This window comes from Chanos chanos, chromosome 3 (assembly GCF_902362185.1).
Source record: "Chanos chanos chromosome 3, fChaCha1.1, whole genome shotgun sequence".
NCBI lineage: Eukaryota > Metazoa > Chordata > Actinopteri > Gonorynchiformes > Chanidae > Chanos > Chanos chanos.
Window position 1 is genome coordinate 11,972,531 of NC_044497.1, and position 23,525 is coordinate 11,996,055.

General features: G+C 40.7%; 1 protein-coding gene across 1 annotated transcript; it reads left to right on the forward strand.

Annotated features, from left to right (window-relative positions):
- Positions 1-7,060: 7,060 nt before the first annotated feature.
- On the forward strand, positions 7,061-22,063 carry larp4b (La ribonucleoprotein 4B). Its single transcript, XM_030769372.1, has 18 exons — positions 7,061-7,246; positions 7,401-7,477; positions 9,894-10,033; positions 14,800-14,938; positions 15,125-15,301; positions 15,919-16,000; positions 16,695-16,831; positions 16,947-17,050; positions 17,153-17,263; positions 17,356-17,409; positions 18,425-18,634; positions 18,778-18,884; positions 19,550-19,807; positions 19,907-19,952; positions 20,057-20,239; positions 20,659-20,819; positions 21,133-21,247; positions 21,591-22,063. The coding sequence occupies exons 3-18, from the start codon at positions 9,947-9,949 to the stop codon at positions 21,849-21,851; spliced, it is 2,232 nt and encodes a 743-aa protein (XP_030625232.1). The 5' UTR covers positions 7,061-7,246; positions 7,401-7,477; positions 9,894-9,946; the 3' UTR covers positions 21,852-22,063.
- Positions 22,064-23,525: the final 1,462 nt, after the last annotated feature.

Below are 23,525 nucleotides of genomic sequence, written 5' to 3' on the forward strand. Positions count from 1 at the left end.
AAGATGCTGAAGGTTTCAACACTGCAGTAGAATCAAGGAATTTCAAACAATAGCAAAACCAAACTAACCTCTGCAAGCATGCTCTCTTTATTTGTAAACAGACTGTGTGCAACATACACGGTCATTGCTCTTCAGATTTCTGAGTGAATGTGGAGGAGCTCAGGGAGCATACAGGCTAACCAATCATTTCTCATATTACCTGCCAAGAGAGCTACGCTGAGCAGGGAGACTAATTAGTCTTCTCTCTCTCTAATACACAGAGAGAGAGAGAGAGAGAGAGAGAGCGCGAGAGAGAGAGAGAGCGAGAAAAAGAGTCTCTCCTCTTACAGATCTTCATTTTCTCTTGGTGAAGTTAACCAGTCATTCCTTGGGTGAGTGTGAGTGTGTTGGCTAAAATCTCTGCAGGAGTGCCCAAACCAAAAATGATCTTGAAAAGAGTACCACATTAGTGGTTGGTCCACTTCTATCAGTGTGTGTATGAGGGGGGGGGGGGGGGGGGGGGGGGGGGGGGGGTTGGTGGGATGGCATTAAGATCATTAAACAAAGTATTGTCCAGGAAAATTAAGACAGATGAACCCAACAGATTTTTATCGCACCCAAGTCACAAAAGACAGAAGTAATTTGTTCTCTTCTGAGTACAGTTGCGTATAGACAGGAGGGAAGAAAAACATGAAATGTCTTTGAACCCACTCATGGCCAGTACTGACTGAAAAAGAAACCTTCATGAAAAATGAGTCAGCAGACGTCTGTAAGTACGATGCTACGGAGGGAAGTGGATGTCATTTACATGGTAAAAAGAAGTGCTCTTTACAATAAAAGCAAGAAAAAGTCCTCAAAAATCAATTTGTTGTCATTACTGGAAGAGAACAGAATGGCTCTCTTTTTACTGGAGGATGACTTCACTCTTGCTTTTCTTCCTCATAAACAGACATTTACAGATACAGGCTGCGCTTCCTTAATGATCTGTCAAATATCCCAAATAGGTTGACAATAGCCCCAGGAAAACAGGAAAGTGGAAGCCACACACGCCTGCCTGCCTGCCTGCAAACACAAAACACACACACACACTTTCTCTCATCCTCTCCGCTGGTCTGCTGCTAAGTTCAATGCATCACAGAGGAAATCAGGGTCTGGGCGTTGGTGGAATAAGGGAATGTCACGCCTGTAAACCTGACAGAGAAGCTCCACTGCTAACTCCTAGGAGAGGACCTACTGGTATTGCACAGAGAGAAAAACTCTTTAAATGACAGTGTGTCTACAGGTGACTAGACACTGCATTATAATCAAGATCGGAAAGGGGTATGTGGGAAGACCATCAATTACCTGCATTTTTTAAACATGGTGAAAGAGTATGGTATGTAACTTTCCATCTTTATACACCCATTTACAGGTGGTTATGCACATCCATGTTCTGAGAAAAACAGCAAGAATTTATGCCATTAATCTTTGATGATGGCATGATATTTAAACTACAAGTTGAACTCACAATACGCCATAGCTTCCTTGAAACTACCCTTATAATAATAAGTGACTTTAAGGCCAAGGTTATTAATGATTCTTTGGCCTCTTTTCATCTCAGTCAAAACACTGCTAAGTAAAAGAAAAGCTTTTACGAAAAGAAAACTCTCCAACCACCATTTGGATGTCATATGGCAAAGACACAAACACCAGCTGTCTTGGATCAAAGGAGAAGACCAACACAAAATAATGACAAAACGACAGCTTTCTTGAAAGGTGTGGTCATGCTGTACAACCTGGCAATTTACTGAGAGCTTATGTAAGCTTCTCACATATTAGGGTAGGGGTATGCAAGGCAAACATGACATGAAGAGGGGGAAAAAAAGGTCCCGTGTTCAAACATCTGTGAAAACAGTGCGACATCAAGATAACATTTATTACTCTTAAGAAATGAAATTCTCTTCCATTTTCCTCATCTCAGCCAATGAAAATAAAGACAAGGAGGACATGAACAACAGTGAGGATGTTGCCATAGCAACACCAGCCTTCTAGAACTCCAGTCATGCATGTAAATTGTCTTTCAAAATCTAAAATACGGAAGGAAGCAATTAGATAAAACATCGACATAAAGTTATTTTAGCCGGGCACAAAAATATGTTTTAACAACTTGCTGTTGTGAATATGAAAAGGCAAGTGTATGTGCCCTGTGAGAAAATGACAGAGATACCTTAAACGTAATTAAGGCACACTATTTGCTACTTTCTCTGCAGAACGTGTTTGCTGAGCTATAAAATGCACTATTAATCTCTGTGTAAATGGAAAATGCCCGTGCTGATAGTTGCTTCTAAAACCGTTAGCAAACACAGAAAACCGTGTCGGTGGTAAAAACTCCATTTACTGACTCAACAGTAGCATACTGCTGACTTCTGTCATCCCAGTCTAAAAATGAGGAGTTATAATACCTGCTTCTACAGCCAGAACTTTGGCTTATATTAAATACAGACTGATTAAGATGGCACTATTTCACTGTCATTAACTGGTGGCATTTTATTTACATGTGTTTACAAATGAGTCTACTCCCAAAGGTCACAATCTTACAGTTAGTTTAAGCTTTTGACTCATAGAGTAGTAGGTCTTTCCTCTAGCACATCAGCCAGCCAATCAGAGAGGGTATACATATCCCTGGGGGAGAGACACGGACACATATAAAGCATCTGTCACATGAGAAATCAGAGAAACAGTTTCTCGTGTGTATCATAAATGAAGGCCAGAACAGACTCGTGTTGGATCTGGCCCTGCTTTGAAGTCCAAGTGAGAATCTGTCCTCTGTGTGCTCCTGGGGGAGAAAGTCAAGGGCAGATCTAAAACTACTGCTAAAATGAGATTTCTCTCTCTCTCTCTCTTTTTTTTTTTCACTCTCCTAAGCCAGCCTCTGACAGGGGCTCTGTACACCAAAGTGAGGATGCTAACAAGCCCAATCCGTGGATATCCAAACCTATCCATGTGAAACTTCTGCTGGGAAAACAAACAAAAAAATACACTGAGACAAAACAGAAGTCTGGCTATTTTTGCACAAGGGGGCTGAAGGGATATGGTGTCATGTCATTATTATTATTATTGTTGTTTTACATAAAATTCAGGTTCAGCAAAAAAATGGGAAGTGATGTAATTTGTAAACATTGTGCCAAAGTTCTGCTATAATGTTCTGGGATGTTGTGGGAAAATGAGAGTCCAATGGCTTGAGATCCGCTGAAATATGCTCATTTCAAAAATGTGATTATCAACTTGTGGTGACATAGGATGTAGATTCAGTTGACATCAAATCAGCAAGGTTACATCATGGCCTGGATCTATCAGTGGGCCAACATGACTTTAAAAAAGTACTTCCCTATAAGAAAGAAAGAAAGAAAGAAAGAAAGAAAGAAAAAAAGAAAAGAATTATCTTCCAGTTTGTCTATGAACAGTAACTTCTTTTTATTTTTTTTTGTAACATTTTCTTTCCATCATGTCTGCCATTCAGTACTGGGTAAGCGTGCAGCTTTCACTAGTGCCTACAGAATTAAGGGTCTCTTAGGCTCTGAATGAACCCAGTCTATGCATTCGCCTTGAGGACTTCATCCATAAAGGACGTCTTCCCTCCTTAGTCCATAAAACAAAACTCAACCCAGTTCTTCATGAACAAACGTGAAGGCCCCAAATTTATTGCTCTATGGGAAACACCCAAATCTTGTTTAGTCAATGGACAGATATTAAACAAATGACACTGAGAATTGACCGATAACTGCAGACCATTTCCACCTTTCCGGGCTGATGATCAGCTTAACTGTTGCTCGTGTTAGGAGTTCTCTGCATTCTTGCATCAGTGTTTCTCATGTCTAACTCAATACACACCACAGGCAGCCAATTCAAATGCAAGGCATAGTCATGACTAACACCTTGCTTTTTCTATAGAGGATCTGTCAGGGTATCTGTTCAGATTTCACTACATCACAAAACAAATAAATGAAATGTTTTTAATTGTTTGTACTAACATTTTTAAACAGCAATATGATTTGAAAGATTGGGCATCCACAACTCCTTTAAAGCCTGAATTAATATACAGCCATTCTGGCTGTCAGCCCATCGGCACAGCGTAATTAATAAATGAAAAGTGGGTAGGATAGACAAAACGCTCCAGGTTCAGGTTTAAGCCTAAAACATATGAGATTAGTGATTTTGTGTATTAACAAAACAGGGTTTCTCCTCTTCAATTTTCTGGGGGAATGTGATCTACAGAATGTTACAGAGAATCTAAAATACACATTAAAGCTCAATTCCAACAAAGAAATAGCTCAAGGCCACATAACCTGTAAATCAGAAATGACTTAACATTTTACAGAACTGCTAAAAATTTTCATTTAAAAAGATTCTTTAAACAAAGCACATCGAATTCATTTTCAAAATGAAAACGCTATAATGAGAATGAGAGGAGTGAGGAACAGTGTGAGCTCAAAGATATTCATACCCCCCCCCCCATACAGAGGAATCAAGGTGGGCAGAGTCTCAATATCTGATTTGGTGAAGCTCTCAGATCTGTTCTGCTTACTAACACAATGATCACTGCATTCACCTCTTTTTGCACACTACAAACAACCAAACAATCTCAGTTTTTTTAATGTGTGTCTGTGTCCGTACGACCAAATGACATTTAGCTGACATCATGTCAAGACTGAAAAAAGGAATTTTTTCTCCTCCTCTCCTATCAGCCAGTTTTGACTCTTGTCCTTGTGGCATTCATCTAAATCAGAAATCTGCTTTCATTGATTGCCCTCCAAAGATAATTCTGTTTATACTGTAAAACTTTCTACAACTTAAAGCAGCACTACACTGTTTGTAGTGAAATTCTTCAACTTCAGTCTTCATAAATCGATCAATAAATCAAACCCACAATAATGACATCACCTGTCCGTAGATTTTTTGCAACTTGATGTATGACAGGCTTTGTACAAGAGTGCTGAAACGTTCTCTCGCCAATGTTAAGAAAAACAAACGAACAAAAACACAGAAAGCACGTGGCATGTTCTCGCTGGAAAAAAAAAAACTGTTTCATTTGATCACAAACAACACAATGCCAGTATAACAGACCTTAAGCGACTGTGCCAATAACAACTGACAGGAAGTGAATCGTGTTTCAGAAAAAAAAAGGAGCGAATGGTGCAATAGTGTGTGGAACACAGCACGATTTATTTAAGGCTGTTACGAGAATCGCATGTGTGCATGCTTGAGCTTACTACACATCTACTGCCACTTCTTGAGTCTTTACAAGCCATTTCCTTGACTGAGCATCACCTAAGTCTCAGGCGTATATGCCATCATTGGTTCCACTGCGACGATTCGCTCCCGAGTACTCTTCAGTCTCAACAGATAGCCTAGGCAACACACTGCCAACGTTTAACTACCATCTAAACAACATTAATGGTTCTGATTCGTTCGAATTTGTAAACTACAGACATGACCCAACAGAGTACAAGATTTTTAAATGAGCAAGACGTGAAACTTGTGTGTAAAAAATAAAACTATTTTTCACCTACGGATTTTACATTTATAAATTTAATTTATAATTATTTTAAGCTGCTATAGTTACACTTTGTGTTTAATCGGATTGATTGCCGAATGAATAGTGGCATTCCGAACTGCCAAGATACTTTCATTTACAGCGAACAAGAAAGATTTCAAAACCATCGGGCATATCGTAGGATATCTTTTGTGATTTAACTACAACGAGGATTGCTTTGTTTCGGATTATATGTGTCTTAGGCATTGCAGAACAAATTCAAGACGAATGCCTCATAAATAGTGAAGTCTGTTGATATAAAGACAGACTCGAATAGCAACAGGAAGTAAGTCCAAACAGGGTAATCGAATAGGTGAAATAGCACACACCCGCTTGCTAACGTTAGCTCGGTTAGGATGTCTGGGTTAGAATTTATGTACTCTCAAGAGTGGTTGTACTACTGAAGTATGCTGCCCAACACACAATATCACAATCATTCGTGCAAGCGACAGAAACTCTGTGCCTCAGCATGTTACGATAATACCGTATATAAGAGAGGTATAACAATGCTATTGGAGATAGGGGCGCATTTGCTGCCTCTTACTTATTGCCCCCATCCCCCACTCACACTTTCCTCGTCCTCCATCTTTAATACAGCCGTGATGGCAGAGCTAGCGTGGTTTCCTCAAGGTTCATGAATTGTCCAAAACTTGTATAAACTTACCTTTTCTGTAAAATGACCGTCGGTAAGACACTTTACCAATTAATAATACTACTTAATGAAGGGAAAATTAATGTTTAAGATTCCAAATTGCACTTCAAGCGGAACGGCGCCTCTCAGCACAGAAGCAATCCTAACCTGCCATCTGGTGGCATTTACCACAATCAAACGACTCAAATATAGAGCAAGCTCAGATTGCCCTCTGGTGGACAAAAAAGGACAGAAGGGACGTCATTCCACGTATGCGAAATACAAATAACTGTGGTATCGAGAGGGCGATATAAATCTGCTAAGTGATCAACTGGCTCGGATGTCAAGTGAATAAAATTATATTTACGTTGTCTCCTGGTTTAAACCAGTAGCTCAGTTTGTGGTGAAAGAACCTTGATCAAAACTAACCATAACTTTTTATCCACTCTCAGACAAATGAAAGACAAATGTTCTTTATCTGGCAGTCAAAATCATGACACTAAATTATGCTGTTAAGTTCAAATGAAATCAAATTGTTGTCACATTCATGTCAGTGCATTCATTTTAATGAAAATTATTTTTGTTTTTGTTTTAATTATATGTAAATTGTAAATAGAAATCAAAATAACAATAAGACCAAATCAATTTAAATATGCAATGTTTACGATATGAAATCTGGGCTCTAAGCAAATCTACGCCTCGCATCAATTTACGAGAGCTCACCGAATCTTTTTGGGCATGTTGGTTATCCGTACTCTACATCGACCAACCGAAAAAATCTTCCAGAGAAAAGAGGCGGGAGTTCACGATGTGGTTTGGCTGAGAGTGATATTATGGTTGAAATACAAATGCGAGGAGGCAACGTTTGGTGTCGAAACCTTAGATGTGCAAGCGTTGGTTATGATAACTAGTGCAACATCTGCTAAAATGCAGAGCTGATGGACAGTCAAGAATATTCTGTCATTTCCATTTTTCTAATTCTTAAGCAAACAAGTTCTTATTGCACGAATTTGAAGAATAACAGCTCGCAAGCTGCGATAGCTGGTTGTTAGCCAGCTCGTGTGGTGCGTATCTTTACATTCCCTTCGAAAGTAAGTTAGTTAAACCGTGTTATTTCAACGAAAAGCGTTTTTGATTGTAATTGTAGTGTTTGGAAATCGGACCAAGTCCAAGCCATTATGAGTTGTGGTTAAGTTTAAAATGTTTTGTTTTGAAAAGATATTGTTGAACTGAGACGTTTGGAAGCTTTCACCACGGCCTAAACTGTTTGTCGTGAGCAGATTGCAAGCTGATAGGTGAGTATACAGATTAGCACACCTTCTCAATGCTTTACAACGGGTTGTCCTAAATTGACTTAGCAGTTGAGCGTTGTAACTTTACACCACAAGGCAACTCACTAATATTTTGTTTCAACGAGTAAAATGGCCACCTAGCCAATTACCCTGCTAGCTTTTCTACATGCTAGTCCGCTACCTCAAGGCTTGCAGTGCTAACTAGGGTGATTAGCATCTCAGTTTATTCGCTTGATAGCTTCGTAGCGTAATAAACAGCTTTAAGTGTTTGTTTCGGATTTACATCTGCCAGTGTGTTTATCAAGAAATAGCATTTTTATCACCGTCTGAATAGCCAGCTAGCTAGCTAGCATAGACAGCTAATGTTTTGTTTTCATACTTGTATCCTTGCTAATGTATTCGGAGCTGACAGTTTATGTATGAATTTTCTAGTTGTGTGATTCCTAGTGCAAGCTTGGGAACGTGGAGGATAATGTGACATAGCTAACTGAAATCTTATCCGGTGTTGTGCTTATTAGTTAATGTCCCCCAGTAAACTCTATGATACAATGAGATGTGGTCTTGTATAAGACGCCCAGTTCAGGTAGCAAATTATCCACACTGGGAAATTGCGTTGCTTTTATGATGTAATGTGACACTAATTTGCCGGCATATATTAGACTGATGTTCTTTGATGAGTGATAATTAACTTGTTAACTTTGTGACTCAGTTGTCGCACGTTACAATGTAACTGGCGTCGATACACTTTCAGCTGCTTGCTAAACTCTGGATGCTCTTTGCTGATGAATGTAAACATAACCCAAGTAAACACAGCTCGAGGCTTGCTTATTTAGCACCTTTTATCCGGCAGTATTAACATACATGGCTTGAAACAGAAAACTGAAGTGTCACGGCTTTAAAATAAATACATGACGCTGTAAAAGAAAAAGTGCAAATAACTTAGTTCTCATCCAAATAGTTTTGCTTTACATTTACAAGAACGACTGGGAATGAATTTGTTAAATTTGATTATAGTATGTATTTCGTCTAGAGCACATTTGGTTTAATGTTGTGTTTTGTCTTTCTTCAGTATGAGGCCTAGTTTTAAAGGCCTGTTGCAGAACATTGGAGTTAACCAATGGTCACACCCCTTCTCCTTCTTCATTGTTTTATGGTATATTGTTCCCCTTTTCAGCATGGTAATTTTTGCTGAAGGTTCAGTCTTTATAGAGACAACCCTTATCATGTCTCTTGAACAGCTGGTATTTTTAGTCATTTTACATTACTTGTGAAGGGGCCAAAACATTCATGCAATATATTTTTTTTATTGACCATGACAAGTATGAAAATCTTAATAAATACTATGACCATGTGATGCTCACTATGAAGAGTCTTGTGTCTCTTATGAAAAGAATGACACAAACATTTGTTTCTTTCCTCCAGCCAAAGGCTGAATGTATGTTGTAATTAAGCTATAGACCTTCATCTTATAGGCATGTTTCATTCAGACCCATAATACTGTGTGCTGCAGTTTGCGTTTTTCATGGTTTAGGTTGTCTGTAAAGCTTTCTGTGTACCTTTTTTAGTGCAGAACACCTTTAACCATAACATTGCCCTGTAAGTTAAATTGAGAGGACATGAGTTCATTCCGTTCTCCAGACATCTATTATTAAAATCAAACATGTTTGGGGTGTTCGAAAGGGCCTGATGTAAGACACTTGGCTACCTGGCTCTAAAATGTGAGGTGGCTTAGTATGGCGTGTGTTACTGTGGCATGTTACCGGTCTCTTTTAGTCGCAGTCAACCACTATTTAAACAATTTTAAATATTTTTTGCCTAATGTGGTTAGTCATAGATATTCCTTGATCTTATTAAAGCTTTCATACTCTCTAGAGAGAAACTAAATTGTGAGCAATTTAAATAATCAAATCCAAAGCTTATGGAGTTTGTTTAAAATGTCATATGCTTTCTCTGGTAATAAAATAGATTTTAGTTAATGTTTGCCTGATTTTTTTTTTTAAACTTGGATCACAAATTAGGGTTAATTTACATTCACACAAATATTCAGCACAGACACATGCTCCAGATACAGGCCAAACATGGACCCAGCATCATTCTTGGAACTTCTTTGATCCTTTTTTTTCCCAACTGTCTGCTGCTGTTAGGGTTAGCCAATATGTAGCTTACATGTCACGTGCCTGTGTTCATAAAACAGCTTTAATTATTTTAACAAACAGAGTTTAATATTGAATTTGTGCTTGAAATGTAGGCCTACTCTCTCTCTGTCAGTTTTACTTTGACAGTTTACTTTCTGTATTGCGGTGTCATGTTGAGAGTAAAAATGATAATCATCCTTTTGCTTTTCAGAATAATATTGTACTACTTGATATAATGGTTTGTTTGGTGCATTAAAAAAGATCACATTTTTTCTTTCTCACAGCTTCTTCAGTGATCAGCAGTGCTCCCCAAGAGGGGCAAACACTTGGGCAGCTCATGACTTCAGACCAGGAAGGGAAAGTTATAGCTGAGCCACAGGTGCGGCAAGCTCAGGAAACAAAGGAGGAAGAGAGTTCCCTTTTGGTAAAGTATGAATTGATATTACCACAGGCTAGGTGGTGTTTTGAATTCAACTGGAGACTGTTTACGTAGATTAATAGTTTATTTTTGCGATGTGAAATAAACACATTGCCCAGCAGAGGGCATTTTGGTAGTTGGAAAGTGAACAGTCCACGTTATCTCAGTTTGATGCAGTGCCAAATAGCTGAGCTCATTCATGTCGTGTGTGAGTATTATTGCTCACGACCCCCTCTCACTTGTGCATGTTCAATATACACTTTTGAATGACAGGACCATGTGAGTCTGAACAAATTTACATGTGCTATTTTGAGGACGGGGAGGGGAAATGGGCATCGAGTGCCTTTCTCTCTCCCTTTCTCCTGGTGGAAATTGTGAGAGGAGCTGCTTGAGCTGTTTGTGTTGCCTGTTTACAGGCAGAACTTACATATTGAGGTGAAACATGGGGTGCTGTTTTAGTAAAGAGCTCAATCCTAACTTGGTTAATGAAAGGACGAGTCTTCTCCAGACATCGATTGCGCAAGACGTCCCGTCTAAAGAGGAGGTTAGGGAGTACGCACGTTCTGTGGCTGAACTTGCCGAAGCGAGGCTATCTGATAAAGGACACACAAATTCTACGGTGGATGAGACAGACAATGCCATCTCCTCAAACTTGCCAACAAGTCTCAGTCACACTGAGAAGAGCAGCAGTGTACAAAATGGGACATTAATTTGGACGGAACCTGCTGTTGTGCGTAACCTGTCAAGAAATAATTCATCCTCAAGAGAGAAAGGACGTGTTCGCACAAGTATAAAAGATTCAGATGGAGTCATCAAGGACAATGGCCTCATCTACCCTAATACTACGCCTGATGGGGAGAATGTAACATTCAGCTCTGTGAAAAGGAAAATTGCTGAAAATGCTGCTGTCAGGGCAAATTGGTTTTGTGAAGTTGCCGAAGCCAAGAGTGTAGAGGTGCCTGGAAGGAGAGAGATTCAGAGTGAAAACACAATTTTTGGGGCGGCTCTCAGACCGGGCAGTCAAAATGATCAAAACCAAGCAGTGAGATCAGCTGTTGGGTTACGGGACCAATACTTGGAGACCTGTGTCGTTCCGCACGAGGAGTATGTTCAGGTCTTTGGAGGTGGACAGAGTAACGTGGAAATCCTCAAAGATACCCCCACCACTGGAGCGGATATAGCTTTATATGGGAAGCCCCCAAGGGGTATCAGTAACACATTTGTCTCAGAAGAAGGTGATTCTGTGGTGTTAAATCTTGATCACGGATCTAAAGCAAGGACTCAGAGCTTTTACAGCATTTGTTCAGTTGATGCAGATGATCTAGGTGGTGAGTGTGTGAAGTCCTCTTTGATGGCTCCTGTGGATATTGATGCTGAGGTCCAGTTTATCACTGATAAAACGTGTGCTGAGGTGTTGTCTACGAATCAAACAGGTAGAATTTCTGCCTCGACAATATTCTCTGGAGCAAAAAGTTTTGAAGTACAACAGTTTTCCAAAAACCCTTCAAAGATCACAATAACAGAGAGTGCTAAAAGTCTCCCAGTTAACCCACTGTCCTTAAAAAAGGAAAATATTCTTCCTGACCTCCTTCAGACTTTTATTGGCAAAAGCCCTGAAGGTGGTTGTACAGTGGCAGATAATGATGAAGGTCCTCTACTGCTTGGAGATACAGTGAAGTTGATAAATGAGAAATGTGAGAAAAGTGAGCTTGAGGACACAAATACGCAGTCTTCCAAGACTGCTGAAGAAATGAGTGATGGACATACTCTCAATTTGCTGGAAGGAAATGGACAGATGTCTGGTGTGAAGTCAGGTAGAAGTGCAGCGTGGTTACACGGGCAGCAGTGTGAGTCCCCTCCTCTAAATCAGCCTGACAAGGGTAGTGTTTATGATGGGTCTGGTTACAGGGCCACAGAGGGGGTGCACACTCCTCAGCTCAACGTACAAGGGCCACTCTGGGAAGAGCATGACTGTGTTGCATCAAAACTAGAACAAAATGTACTCTGTTCAGCAAGCCTGGAGTCTTCAAAAAAGTTGGATTTTCAGGAGGCAGAGCCTTTAGCAAGGAGCAGTCTGTGCTTTAAAGAAGCAGAGAAGATTGGTTCTGAAGGAGAAAACTCAGAACCAGATCCTAATTTAACTGACCGTTCAAACGATGTCACTAGCCCTTGTGAAGCTCAAATAGTTGACAGCTCTGCTTTGTCTCTTACTAACAGAGAAGACAAAGCCATAGATCTAGAGTTAGCTGCTATGAAATCTGATCAGAATGCTTCAGAGATTATTCTTTGTGAGTCGTCTCTTACAGAAACAGTGTGTGAACCCAGTGAGTCTGAGCTAATGGGGATCACCTTTTCATCTGTTATCTCTCTCCCATCAGAGAAGGTAAATGATATGCAGTCTCAAGCCTTTTCCAGAGATATTTGTGACCAAGAAACTGAAGTATCAGAGCCAAATCCTGAAACAGGTGTGTTACCTTGTGTGACTCACTGCCTTTCAAAGTCACCAACACCTTTAAATTTTAACACTGATTCAGAACAAATGTCTGAAAAGGAAAAAGTTCTCAATCTTGAATATTCTGACATTTTGCAAAACAGAGATCCGTCGATCAGACATGATCCCTACATGGGTAACACCGACTCACCCCAGCCCTTGGGAAATTGTGCTCCCCAAGAGAATTCGATTCATCCTGAGGATAATGTACTGTTCGCAAAAAGTCAGGATGAGAAGACATTGGAAATGAGCTGTTGCATGAAAGAAAGCGCAGATGATGCTTTCCCCACACACACATCAGAGATTGCATTGCATTCTGATGACATTCAAAACAGCAAGGAGTGTATGGGAACAGCTGAAGACACACTAACTTCTGAGCTGTCTGTCAAAGAATGTAATGTTATGCCAACCGAGAACACTAAAAATGTGAATTCTCCTATTATCGTCTCCTGTAACCTTTCTGATTTCTCTGACATTGTGAGTTTGCCGGAAGGGAGGGGACCTGTTGAACACTCACTCACGGATGATTGCCATAACGTTATTGCAGACATTCGTTCTTGTGACGGTCCCAAAGAAACATCCCTGGATCCTGCAGAGGCAGAGGGCAAGCAAGTTTCACCTGTTGCTGAAGATGAGAATACAGTAAAGCCTTTTTCAGTCAGCCTCAAACAAGATCAAAATGACATGACTACCATGCAATGTGTCGGTAATTCTAATTACTCTGTAGACAGTAAACAGATCAGTGCTGGTTGTACAAATGAAACACTGGATGATTTTAATCATGGTGAAAACCCTGATAATCACGATAAGGAGTGTGAATGGGCCTCAGCAGTGCAGGAGCAGATTGAAACAGCGTACACACAGGATGAGCTTTTGGAGCCCTATTTAGATTTTGGTCAGTTGAAAGAATTCATCCAGTATTGTCCAAGAGGAAAGGAATGTGTTGAAACTGCTGCTGAATACTCTAGTGAAAATGAGATCAAAGGAGAAAGTGAAGTTGGTACTCATGATTTCAAGACTGGGTTTGAAACATCTCAGTTGGATCTACAGGAATCTATGCAGTATGTGGAGGGTCCGAGCAGTGCTAAAATGAAACTCAACGAAGACATTGACAGAAATGTTTTTGCTTTACCTGACACTGAAAGTGTTACTCCAACTGCTGATGACAGTGACATCACACATGATGTACTTTCTAGCTTTCGAGGCCAGGTTGACATTCCAGGGAACCTTGACTGTTCTTCACCATCTGTAAACACCATTCAGCATCAAAGGTCTTGCCTGTTTCTGGGGGCCTCTTTTGAACAGGCTACCAATGGCACCCAGAGCTCTTCAGTTACATCTGGTCAGTTGGCTGGGTGTGGAATGGCCGAAGGCATGTGTGCAGTGGGCTCTGGAGAGGGAGGAGTTACTGAGTGCAGCATACCTCTGATGGATAGTGTCAGACCACCACTTGAAACTGAAGAGCTAAAGGCGTGTCCCTTGCAAGGACACAGTGGCATTGTTGCAACTGTTGATAGGTCTCCAAGTGACATTCATGTACCTCGACTTGACATATATGGTCCTTTCATTGAAGGCCTTGCCACCATAGCAGCTGATTACAGTGAAGCTACCTGTTGCACAGAGACTATACATTGTGACACAATAATCCCACTTCCTGTAGAACCTGACCAAGTTGATGTTTATGCCACCACGCCCTCGTATGAACTTCATTTCCTGAATGAAGGGGCATTCACAGTTTCTGCGGCGACGGAAAACCCTCAGAGTATGACATGTACCGATGAGACTGATGGCGAACAGGGCATGCTGAATATGGTGTCTGATCTCCTTGGAAAATCAGGATTAGAAGAAGATGGAAATACATACCTCTACCATAATCTGTGGGCAGAGGAACCTTCTTGTCTGTTTCCAGATAATCCAGTCCATGATTTTGCCTCGGAGTCTACATGGACCCAACCATCTCAAGTAGAAATAGTAGAAAAAAATGCACAACAGGATGGTGGAACTGAGCCAGATGGTGGCTCACGGGACCTTGAGGCTTCTATGGCATTTATGGCTGCTTACCCATATAGTTTACTAGTCCCAGATGGTACATGTGTGTGGGATTGGCAGAGTGCTTGTAGTGACCTTGTGAGTACACACTGCCAGTGTACCTGTCATGTTTTTATTGAAAATTACATTAATTCTTCTAGTTTAAGAATATGTTATATGGCCCAGGTTTATTCTACTGAGTTTCTCATGAAAACCATACTAATGTACAATAATTGTGTTTACAATGTTTTAGGAATCCACAAAAGTGTTTCATCTTAATCCCAATGCTAAAGCATGGGACAGTCACATGCTAACTTCTGGTCCTGCGGGTGCCGATTCTTCCCAGACGTGGCCGAAACCTGCCAGTGACCCGATAAGCACTGTCTTAGCAGGTAAACCTTTATTTTTCACATTTGTAAAATTTTAGATTAGGTTTTAGCAGATGATAATTTAACCTGTGGTTTAGATGATTGGATAAATAATTATCGTTTCTTATCAGAAATTGTTTAGATTTCCCTAGGTGCTCTAGTATTTATTTAGGTATAATAAGATATGTCTCTATTGTTGTGTGTTGCTAGGCTGTGATGATAAAACAAAATGGAATGAAGATCAGCAGGTATCCATCTCAGTAGTGCATCCTCCAACAGGGCAACAAGAACCAGTCACGGCCGGAAACACAGTTGCTGATGTGCAGTGTCCAGAACAAGCAGATACAGGCTTCATGTCCAAGCAGGAGACCAGTATGAAAGATAACGGTGAATACATTAATAAGTTCTTAAAAAAAACACAACTTAATTTTGAGAGTGGTAGTTATTGTGCTCCATTAGATTATTTCTGCCTTAAATTTTGCCATGGTATCACCCCCTCGTTGACAGCTCATTAATTCTTGTAAATGGAACTTGCCATTATATAAGATGGACATTAGAATTGTAATGACATGGTTGAGGGAGGACTAGCAGCTGCCTCGATGCACAGTTGTTTTTTACATTAAATATAAAGCTGAATGAGAAATTGTAAAAACACAAGAGTTTAGTGAGTCATTAGTTGGAGCAGTTATGTTGCTTCAAGGATCCTCTGCAAATACTGTTTATTTCTTGTTGCTGGCCATGTGTATCCTTTGACACTAAAGACACACATTGACTGAATTTGAACAATATCTTCAATAATATGAATACTTGCTTTGTTTAGTAAGTTGAGTTTATCTACAACTAATCAAAATATATACACACAAGTGAACGTGGTGCCGCAGTGACATGGCTGAACTCCAGATAGTAAGGTGGATGTAGCATCAAGCAGGAGCCAGAAAAGAGGGAAACGCAGCAGTCGATACGCTTGTCAGTCATCTAATAGATCATGTTTCATTTTATTTTAGGGCGCCGTGAGTCAGGCTCCTCTAAGCAGCTTGAAGACCTTCGAGAACAGCTGAAGGCAGCACTGGAGTTCTGCCTCTCCCGGTGGGTGATGTACTCCTTTCTACCCTGTCTTTAGTCATACTGGTCACACAGCCTCTTAATGAGGTCCTGCCTATGAGCATCTACGTGCCTTGACTTCAAGACATAATGTCCAATAGTTCCATGTGTTCATAAATTAAGATAATAATATAATGAATGGAAGATACTTTAAATCTGAACTGTTTGCATCTAGAGGGAGTGGAAGATTTGAGATGTTGTGCAGGCTTTCATCTGCCACATACAGAATGACAACGTGCAACATTAAAGTGCCGATGTACTAGTTATTAAATTATTCTCTCACTTGGCCTGTAAGCGATAGCATTGCAGTTTTGCTGTTGGATTTGCCAATATCTTAACTCCGACTGGCTGATAGAAAAAGGTGGAATGTTTGACCTCTTTGACCCCCGCAGTATGTCATATTATATGTTGAAAATGAGTGTCTGAAATACACCGCCTGATGTCTGTTCCTCAAATACGTATTGTTGTCATGTCAGTTTAGCTTGGATTCGTTTTTACAATCTGTCAGTAAGGTATCCAAGAAGGGAACTGAAATTTGTTTTAAAAAGTGTGTAATTTAGTTGTAAGAGGGGTTTTGTCAGTGCAGGCTTTGTATTTCACATGAAGGAATCCAGCAGGGGAGCCGATTTCCCTTAATTGTCTATAATTAGCTGCTGACATTTGTTTTTCTGTCTCACAGGGAGAATCTTGCTAATGACATGTACCTCATCTCTCAAATGGACAGCGACCAGTATGTACCAATAGTAACAGTGGCAAACCTTGACCAAATTAAGAAGCTTAGCACTGATATGGACCTCATTGTGGACATTCTAAAGAGTAAGTAATTTTACATAAACTCAAACCATACGAGTGAGCTTTGTTTAATTTTGTTTCAAGTGTACAATTGGACATTTGTACGTTTAGATTGAAAGACTGTTTTTCAATGTGCCAGGTCTGCCTCTGGTCCAAGTGGACAAATGTGGAGAGAAAGTGCGCCCAAACCAGAACCGTTGCATTGTTATCCTCAGAGAAATTCCAGAGTCAACGCCTTTGGAGGTGAATTCTCTTCTCTGAACTCTTTGCATATGGGCAATGAAACAGCGTGTGTAGCGCAGTCACGGATGAAATGCTTTTGCACTTGTTCTCTTCACTTTGCAGGAGGTTGAAGCACTCTTTAAGAACGAAAACTTACCGAAGTTTGTCAACTGTGAGTTTGCCTACAATGACAACTGGTTCATCACTTTTGAATCAGAGGCTGATGCTCAGTTGGTACGTTTTCAGCATCCACTTTCTATTTTTTTTTCTCTCTCTCAAAAGAAATGCTGTTTTGTCTTGAACTCTATATGTGTGTCATATTTTAGGCATATCAGTACCTCAGAGAAGAAGTGAAGACTTTCCAAGGGAAGCCCATAAAGGTAAAACCAAATAAAGGATCCTCTGAATAAGTCTGTTTGTTTTAAACCTGTGCCATAGTCCTTTAATAGGATGTTAGGCCACCAGTAGATACCAGGGCAGCTTCAATATAACTTTGCGTAGATTCTGTAAGTAGAAGCTACATTGGAGAGATAGTAGGGCTATTCTTCCTAGATAAATCTCATCTTCAGCTGTTGATGGCGAAAAATGTGATCTCACATGCTGTTTAAAATTTCCCCTCGTATGTTAAATTGGTTTGAAACCAGGTGACTGGGACAACCGCGACAAACATGGTTTTCATGCTAATCAAAGAATTCTTGGCCTTGTGACAGTAGCGTCGTCATCCTGGACAAAGTTATCATCGGGATAGAAAAGCTTCACCTTAGCATGAGGGTGTTTACATGCATCTGTTGACATTTTAGTTGTACTTTAAGGGCTTGAGTGGACCCAAACCGTATCAGAAAAATACGCCACATTTTGTACCACTTTAACGTGCATTTGTGGGTGTAACAAATGGTTTGTGCACTGCAACCTGGCCATATTTTCCTGCACTTTGATGCTCTTTTGCATTGTTCTTGGTTCAACTTACTGCTCACACCCTAGCTATTTAGATATAAATGCAGTATGAGAATTGCTTTTGTGTTTTTTCAGACGGGCGTAAGAGTGCACTTGAGCCTGGTTTATGAAGTCTCTTGCACAAGCGCTCTGTAGCCAGTGTTTCTTGTGAAACGGCAGCAAATTAAGCAGTCTTGATCCCACCAGCTTCTACCAAATATGCACCAGCAGCCCTCTTTTAAAATTCTTTTGCCCTGCTAGCTGAAATAACTGCTGACTGGGTCTGTCCGGCATAATTATCTTGACACTTTCTGAACATGATGGAATGTTAGTCACATAGTAACCCCAGAGACCGCCCCCGTGTGGAACCACCTGCTCTTAGTATGCCAAATGTTGCCTTTATTTGCACTTGTTTTATGATGTACTTAAAATATGTTTCTTCTCTTCCATTTTGTGCGCTAGGCAAGGATAAAGGCCAAGGCTATTGCTGTTAACACGTATGCACCAAAGAACGGGTATCGACCCTTGGATGTGTCGCCCAGCGTCCAACAGCGTTACACGTCTTACTATGTACCTCCTGTATATGGAGCACAGCAACAGTTTCCTCCTCTCTTCAGACTGGTGTCCCCTCAGGGCTGGTCCACCACTCAGCCCTACTTGGATCCCAGCTTGGTATGTCCCTCTCTTTCGGTAATCCTGTACATGGTCCTGCTCTTGAAGAAAAGTGGGGATGGATGATAGAATCAGATCTGAATAGTTTGTAGATGCATTTTAGTTTTTGAATGTAAGTTTTCTGTATGGTTTTTCCTTAGCAGGTTACTCCATTTCCCAACCCTGGTTTCATAAATGGCTTTGCTGGTTCTTCCAGCTTCAAAGCGGCTACCTCCCCACTAACTGTCAGACAGTATCCTCCGAGAAACAGGTAAGTTTAATGATAATATCTTTGAGGATGTCTTGCGTTAGTCATACTCAGCTGAATTTCTCCCATTTTGTTATGTTGTAAGAAGAAAGTAATGGTTGTACATGGTTCCCACGGGTCCTTGAAATCCTTTAAAGCTTGAGAATTTATGAAAAAAAACCAAGGCCTTGAAAGTTTTTGAAAATAGACATAAATAGACATGGGTCATTGAAAGTGCTTGAATTTATATATTTTGTGCAAGAATAGAAATTGAAGTTCTTTGATACTTTTTTTTTTTTTTTTTAACCTAACATTAGTAAATAGGCTACGTTCTGCTGTCTGCATGTGTGTCTCCTGCTGTCTGTGCATCCTTGTTTCACATGTCACCTGCCTCGAGAAAGTGCGACAGTCACGTGCGTGCATGAGTGATTGAAGCTGAATGATGCAGGTTAAACAGTGGCAAACAAGCGAGAAAGCTAACGTCACAGTAATTAATCTTGATCCGTGTCTCAAACTGTGCCGTGTTTGGTCTTTGAATTTGAGGAAATTGGGCCTGGAAAGTCCTTGAAAAGCCCTTGAATTTGATGTTTAAGAAGCTGTGAGAACCCTGTTGTAATATATTTCTCTCAGGGCTGCACCTGTAGCAATGCCTCTGATGTTCACTGGCATCACATTTTTTGTCTTGGCAGGAATCACAATAAAACCAATATCAGACCTACAGCACCAGCTGCAGACTGTGGTGTAGGGCTTTTGGACAGCCCAGCGACTTTTACTGGCTTTTCTTCAGAGCGCATCCCTAACGGGTCACGTGCTTCACAGCCACATCACTTAGGCCAAAGCCGGCCACGGGTGCCGAGTGGCTCTGGTTATAATCGGAGAGAGCCCGTAGGGAGCGGGCGAATGGAGCTCAATGGGGCTGATTACTTGCCCAATACTGGCCGGGGAAGGTAATGACAGACTTCACTCTGTTAGTCATCTTAAGAGTCAAATATTTATATATAATCACTATTACAGATTTATTCTTTTTTTTTTTCTTTCCATTAAAGAAAAAATGGCTATGGCTACAGAAAGAGGAGAGATGAAAAGGTCACAGTAAGTGTACATAAGCTTGTTCTGGGTGCTTATATTCTCTTTTTCTATGTCTCTGCACCTGCCTGCATCCTGCATGTGTGTTAAAGCTGCTGTTTATTGAACAGAAAACGTCCACACAGTCACCCCCTCCAGCTCAAGAGCGTGCACCGTCCCCCAGCTTCGAGCTGGGTCTGTCCAGCTTTCCTCCTCTGCCTGGAGCTGCCGGCAACCTGAAACCTGACACCAAGACCGAAAACAATCCCGAGAACCGACTGTCTGCCATCGTTTCGAGAATCTCTAAGGACAAGGTGGCTTTTCACCACACCCCACGTGCAGTCATGTTTTTGACTAGATTTACCAACCTGCTGATGTTTGTTTGGTCGCCTTGTTAGAGAGAGCAACAGGAAAGACAGAGAGAATTCATAGCCTCATTCTCTGTTGAGAAATGGGTAGAAACATGTTGGTGTAATTGTTGAAACACTGGAAAAGATAGGGCATGTAATGGATATTGACCACTAACATGGTCCACACGGAGAGGTTTGCATTTCATGACAAACTTCACTGTCAGTCAGTATCATGACTGACGTGTGTGTGTGAGTGTGTGAGTGAGGACATGCGTGTACCTCAACAGTGGCTCTTGCTCACGTCCTGTCTCTCCCAGCTGTTAAGTATCTTCATGCGTGTGCGTTCCCAGGAATTTGACAGAGGCTCTTTTGTCTTTTGTCAGACTCTAAATAAGGATGCGGTTACCAGCCGTGTGACCTCAGGGACCCACAAAGAATCGGTGCAGGCTGTTACTGCTCCTACTGCTCCGACTGCTCCTCCTGCTCCTACTGCTCTGCCCACAGCAGACAAGAGGACCCCACCCTCGCCAGCCCACTGCAGAGCGTATGTCCTGCCTGCATTCTCTCCAAATAAAACCTTCTATTTTTGTTCAGGGTAACATTTGGAAATTGCGTGGACCGTTTGAAAATTGTATTGTGTGTGTCAGGCTTTTGTGGTTCAGAAAGACTGATGAATTAGAAAAACCGAGTTTGAATTCAAGGCTGACATTTGAGGAAAGCATTAATGTTCGAGAAATGTTAGGCTCTTTTCAGCACAATTTAATTTACTTTGATTGATGTTACACGTGTGAGAGTAAACATTAGAAGGTATAGCTCCACGTTCAAATAATCAGGATCTATTGTGTCTTTGTGTACAGCAGGCCAAAGGCACAAGAGGATAAACCTAAAGACGCACCAGTACTCTCTGAAAATCGTCCAGTCGCCAACTCCACTAAACCTGCTGCTGTCGCTCAGCAGAGCTGTGCCACCTCGGTGAGAGCCTGGTCTTTCCTCGCTCATAGCCTTGCACCAAAGTTAGATGTTCTTTTTTTGTCTGGCTTTTGTAGAATTAAAATATGGTACCACTACAATAGTCATCCCTGACTAAATGACCACAGCGTTGATGTGTGGGTAATGTATACATTTTCTTGCCGCAAGCTGATGTCATTCCAGAGCGTTGTGTCACATGCAGTACACATTCATCTGCATTCCTGGTTTGTATGTGCCTCTAACATACGGCCAAGAATAATCACCACCTCTAAATCATGCCATGTATCTGCTTTCCCCCTTGTGTTGTGTGTGTGTGTGTGTGTGTGTGTTTCCTGTAATTGTCCAGGAGCCCCGAAAGCCCAGCTATGCAGAGATCTGCCAGAGGACAAGAGAGGCACCGACGCAGCAACCCCCAGTTGAGCCCAAGCCAACCAACTCCTCTGTAGAAGACGTGAAATCTGCTGACTGTATAGAGCCCAAAAACAGGGAAACACAACCCACACCAGCCAAACCTTTGACAGCTCGTACCCGAGAGGCCTGGAAGTCTCATCAGGGAGTGGGAGATCGACCGAGCAGTGATACCACGACATCATCACACCAATCCTGAAGTCTTAACAGTAATCACTGCGATGAATGAACAGAAACAAGTACTGGGTGCATCAGGGCTGCTCAATAGAAGCCTGTGTGTCACTGTCCTCTGTGTAAGTGCACATTTTGACAGCTTGTCACTGGAATCAGGACCTACAGACTTGTTCTGCAGAAGGGTTCTCTGTATTCTTAGTTTTAATTTGGTTCTGTTTTCAAGTACAAGGTTTTTGTTATCTAGTTTTGAGGTGTTTTTTTTTTTTTTCCCTGCCAATGACAATGGGATTTTTGAGCCAGCCAAACTGAAAAGTAGTACTTAAATTGGCACAAAGAGCTGATTTTTCTTCTCTTTTTTTTTTCTTTTTCTTTTCTTTGGTAAGTGGCCATTGCTCGTGTTAGGAGATACTGATACTGGATAGTGCTGATGCTTAACACTTTTTTTTTTTCTTTTCTTTTTTTTTTTTTTTTTGAATGAATGTGTATATATTTTTCTAACTACCAGGGTATTTGCACTTACTGCACTGGTCCTGATTATATTTGTGCTTTATACAGAATGTTGAGCAATCAGAGTTCTTGTGACCATATGATTGAAAAGTTCTGTAAAATGAAAATGTTTTGTTTTTCAGTTTTTATGTATCAATGTTCAGCACTGGAGTATCATCATTTGGAGCTCTGATTTAGTTTTACTACCACCATGTGCTAATTCTTTTGTTCCATTTGTGTTAATGTGGTTTAGTGGCTGGTGTAAATGATTCGTTGTCTCGTGTGCATGCTTTTTAATGTATTTAATTTTTGTTTTGTTTTGTTTTATCTTTACTTTTAACGGAATGCCTTACTTTACTGTTTTTCTCACCCATCTCCCAAGCATTTGAGACAAATTGGATGTGTCACCCTGTGAGAAATTGTGAAAGAAATCCACAGCATTGAGACCTCAGGGTGTGAATGTGGGGTATGGTTATGTGCCTGACCTTCTCTGTCAAATACAATATGGCATCATTTAAAAGTTTCCTTTTTGGTTCATATGGTGCTATGGAGAGCACTTACTGAATTTGGTGCTGTCATAACAAAAAGGGAATAAAGAGCTTATCCATGGCAACTCATTTTACCGCCAAATTCTTTAGTTTTAATTTTTTTTCTTTCTTTTTTGGTAAAGAGGAATATCACAAGGATCAGAAACTGAATTATATTGGAAGTTAATGTATCGTTTGCAGTGGTTTGCCCTGTGTCTCCAACACTCATGTACCAGTGGCTATTTGTAGTTTCTAAATCTGCAGTCTTTCCCTGTTGCACATTGTACATTGTACACATCAGTCTGAAATGTAATGCCCATATTCTGGAGTTTCTGTTCCCTTTTCTGTTTTTCATTCTTGTGTTACCAGTGTTTGCATTGGTGTAGGGCAGAGAGCATTCCATCCACTTTCTTTTTCAGGTCTTCCTGTAGTAAGGAGAACATTCTAGAGTCTTTAGAGATGCTCGTTGCTATTGCCTTTCAGTTGTGTATGATCTCTTCCTGTTTACCTTTTTCAAATAACTGAGAAGATTTGTTTTTAGATGTTAGAAATGCAAATTTACTTTTTAGTTGGACAGCGTACCTGAAATCTTTAAATTAATCTCAGTGCAGGTGAAGAAATGAAGGTTTTGATTAAAGGAATGGCTAATGGCTAATCTTTTCATGGCATACTAAAAAAATCCATCA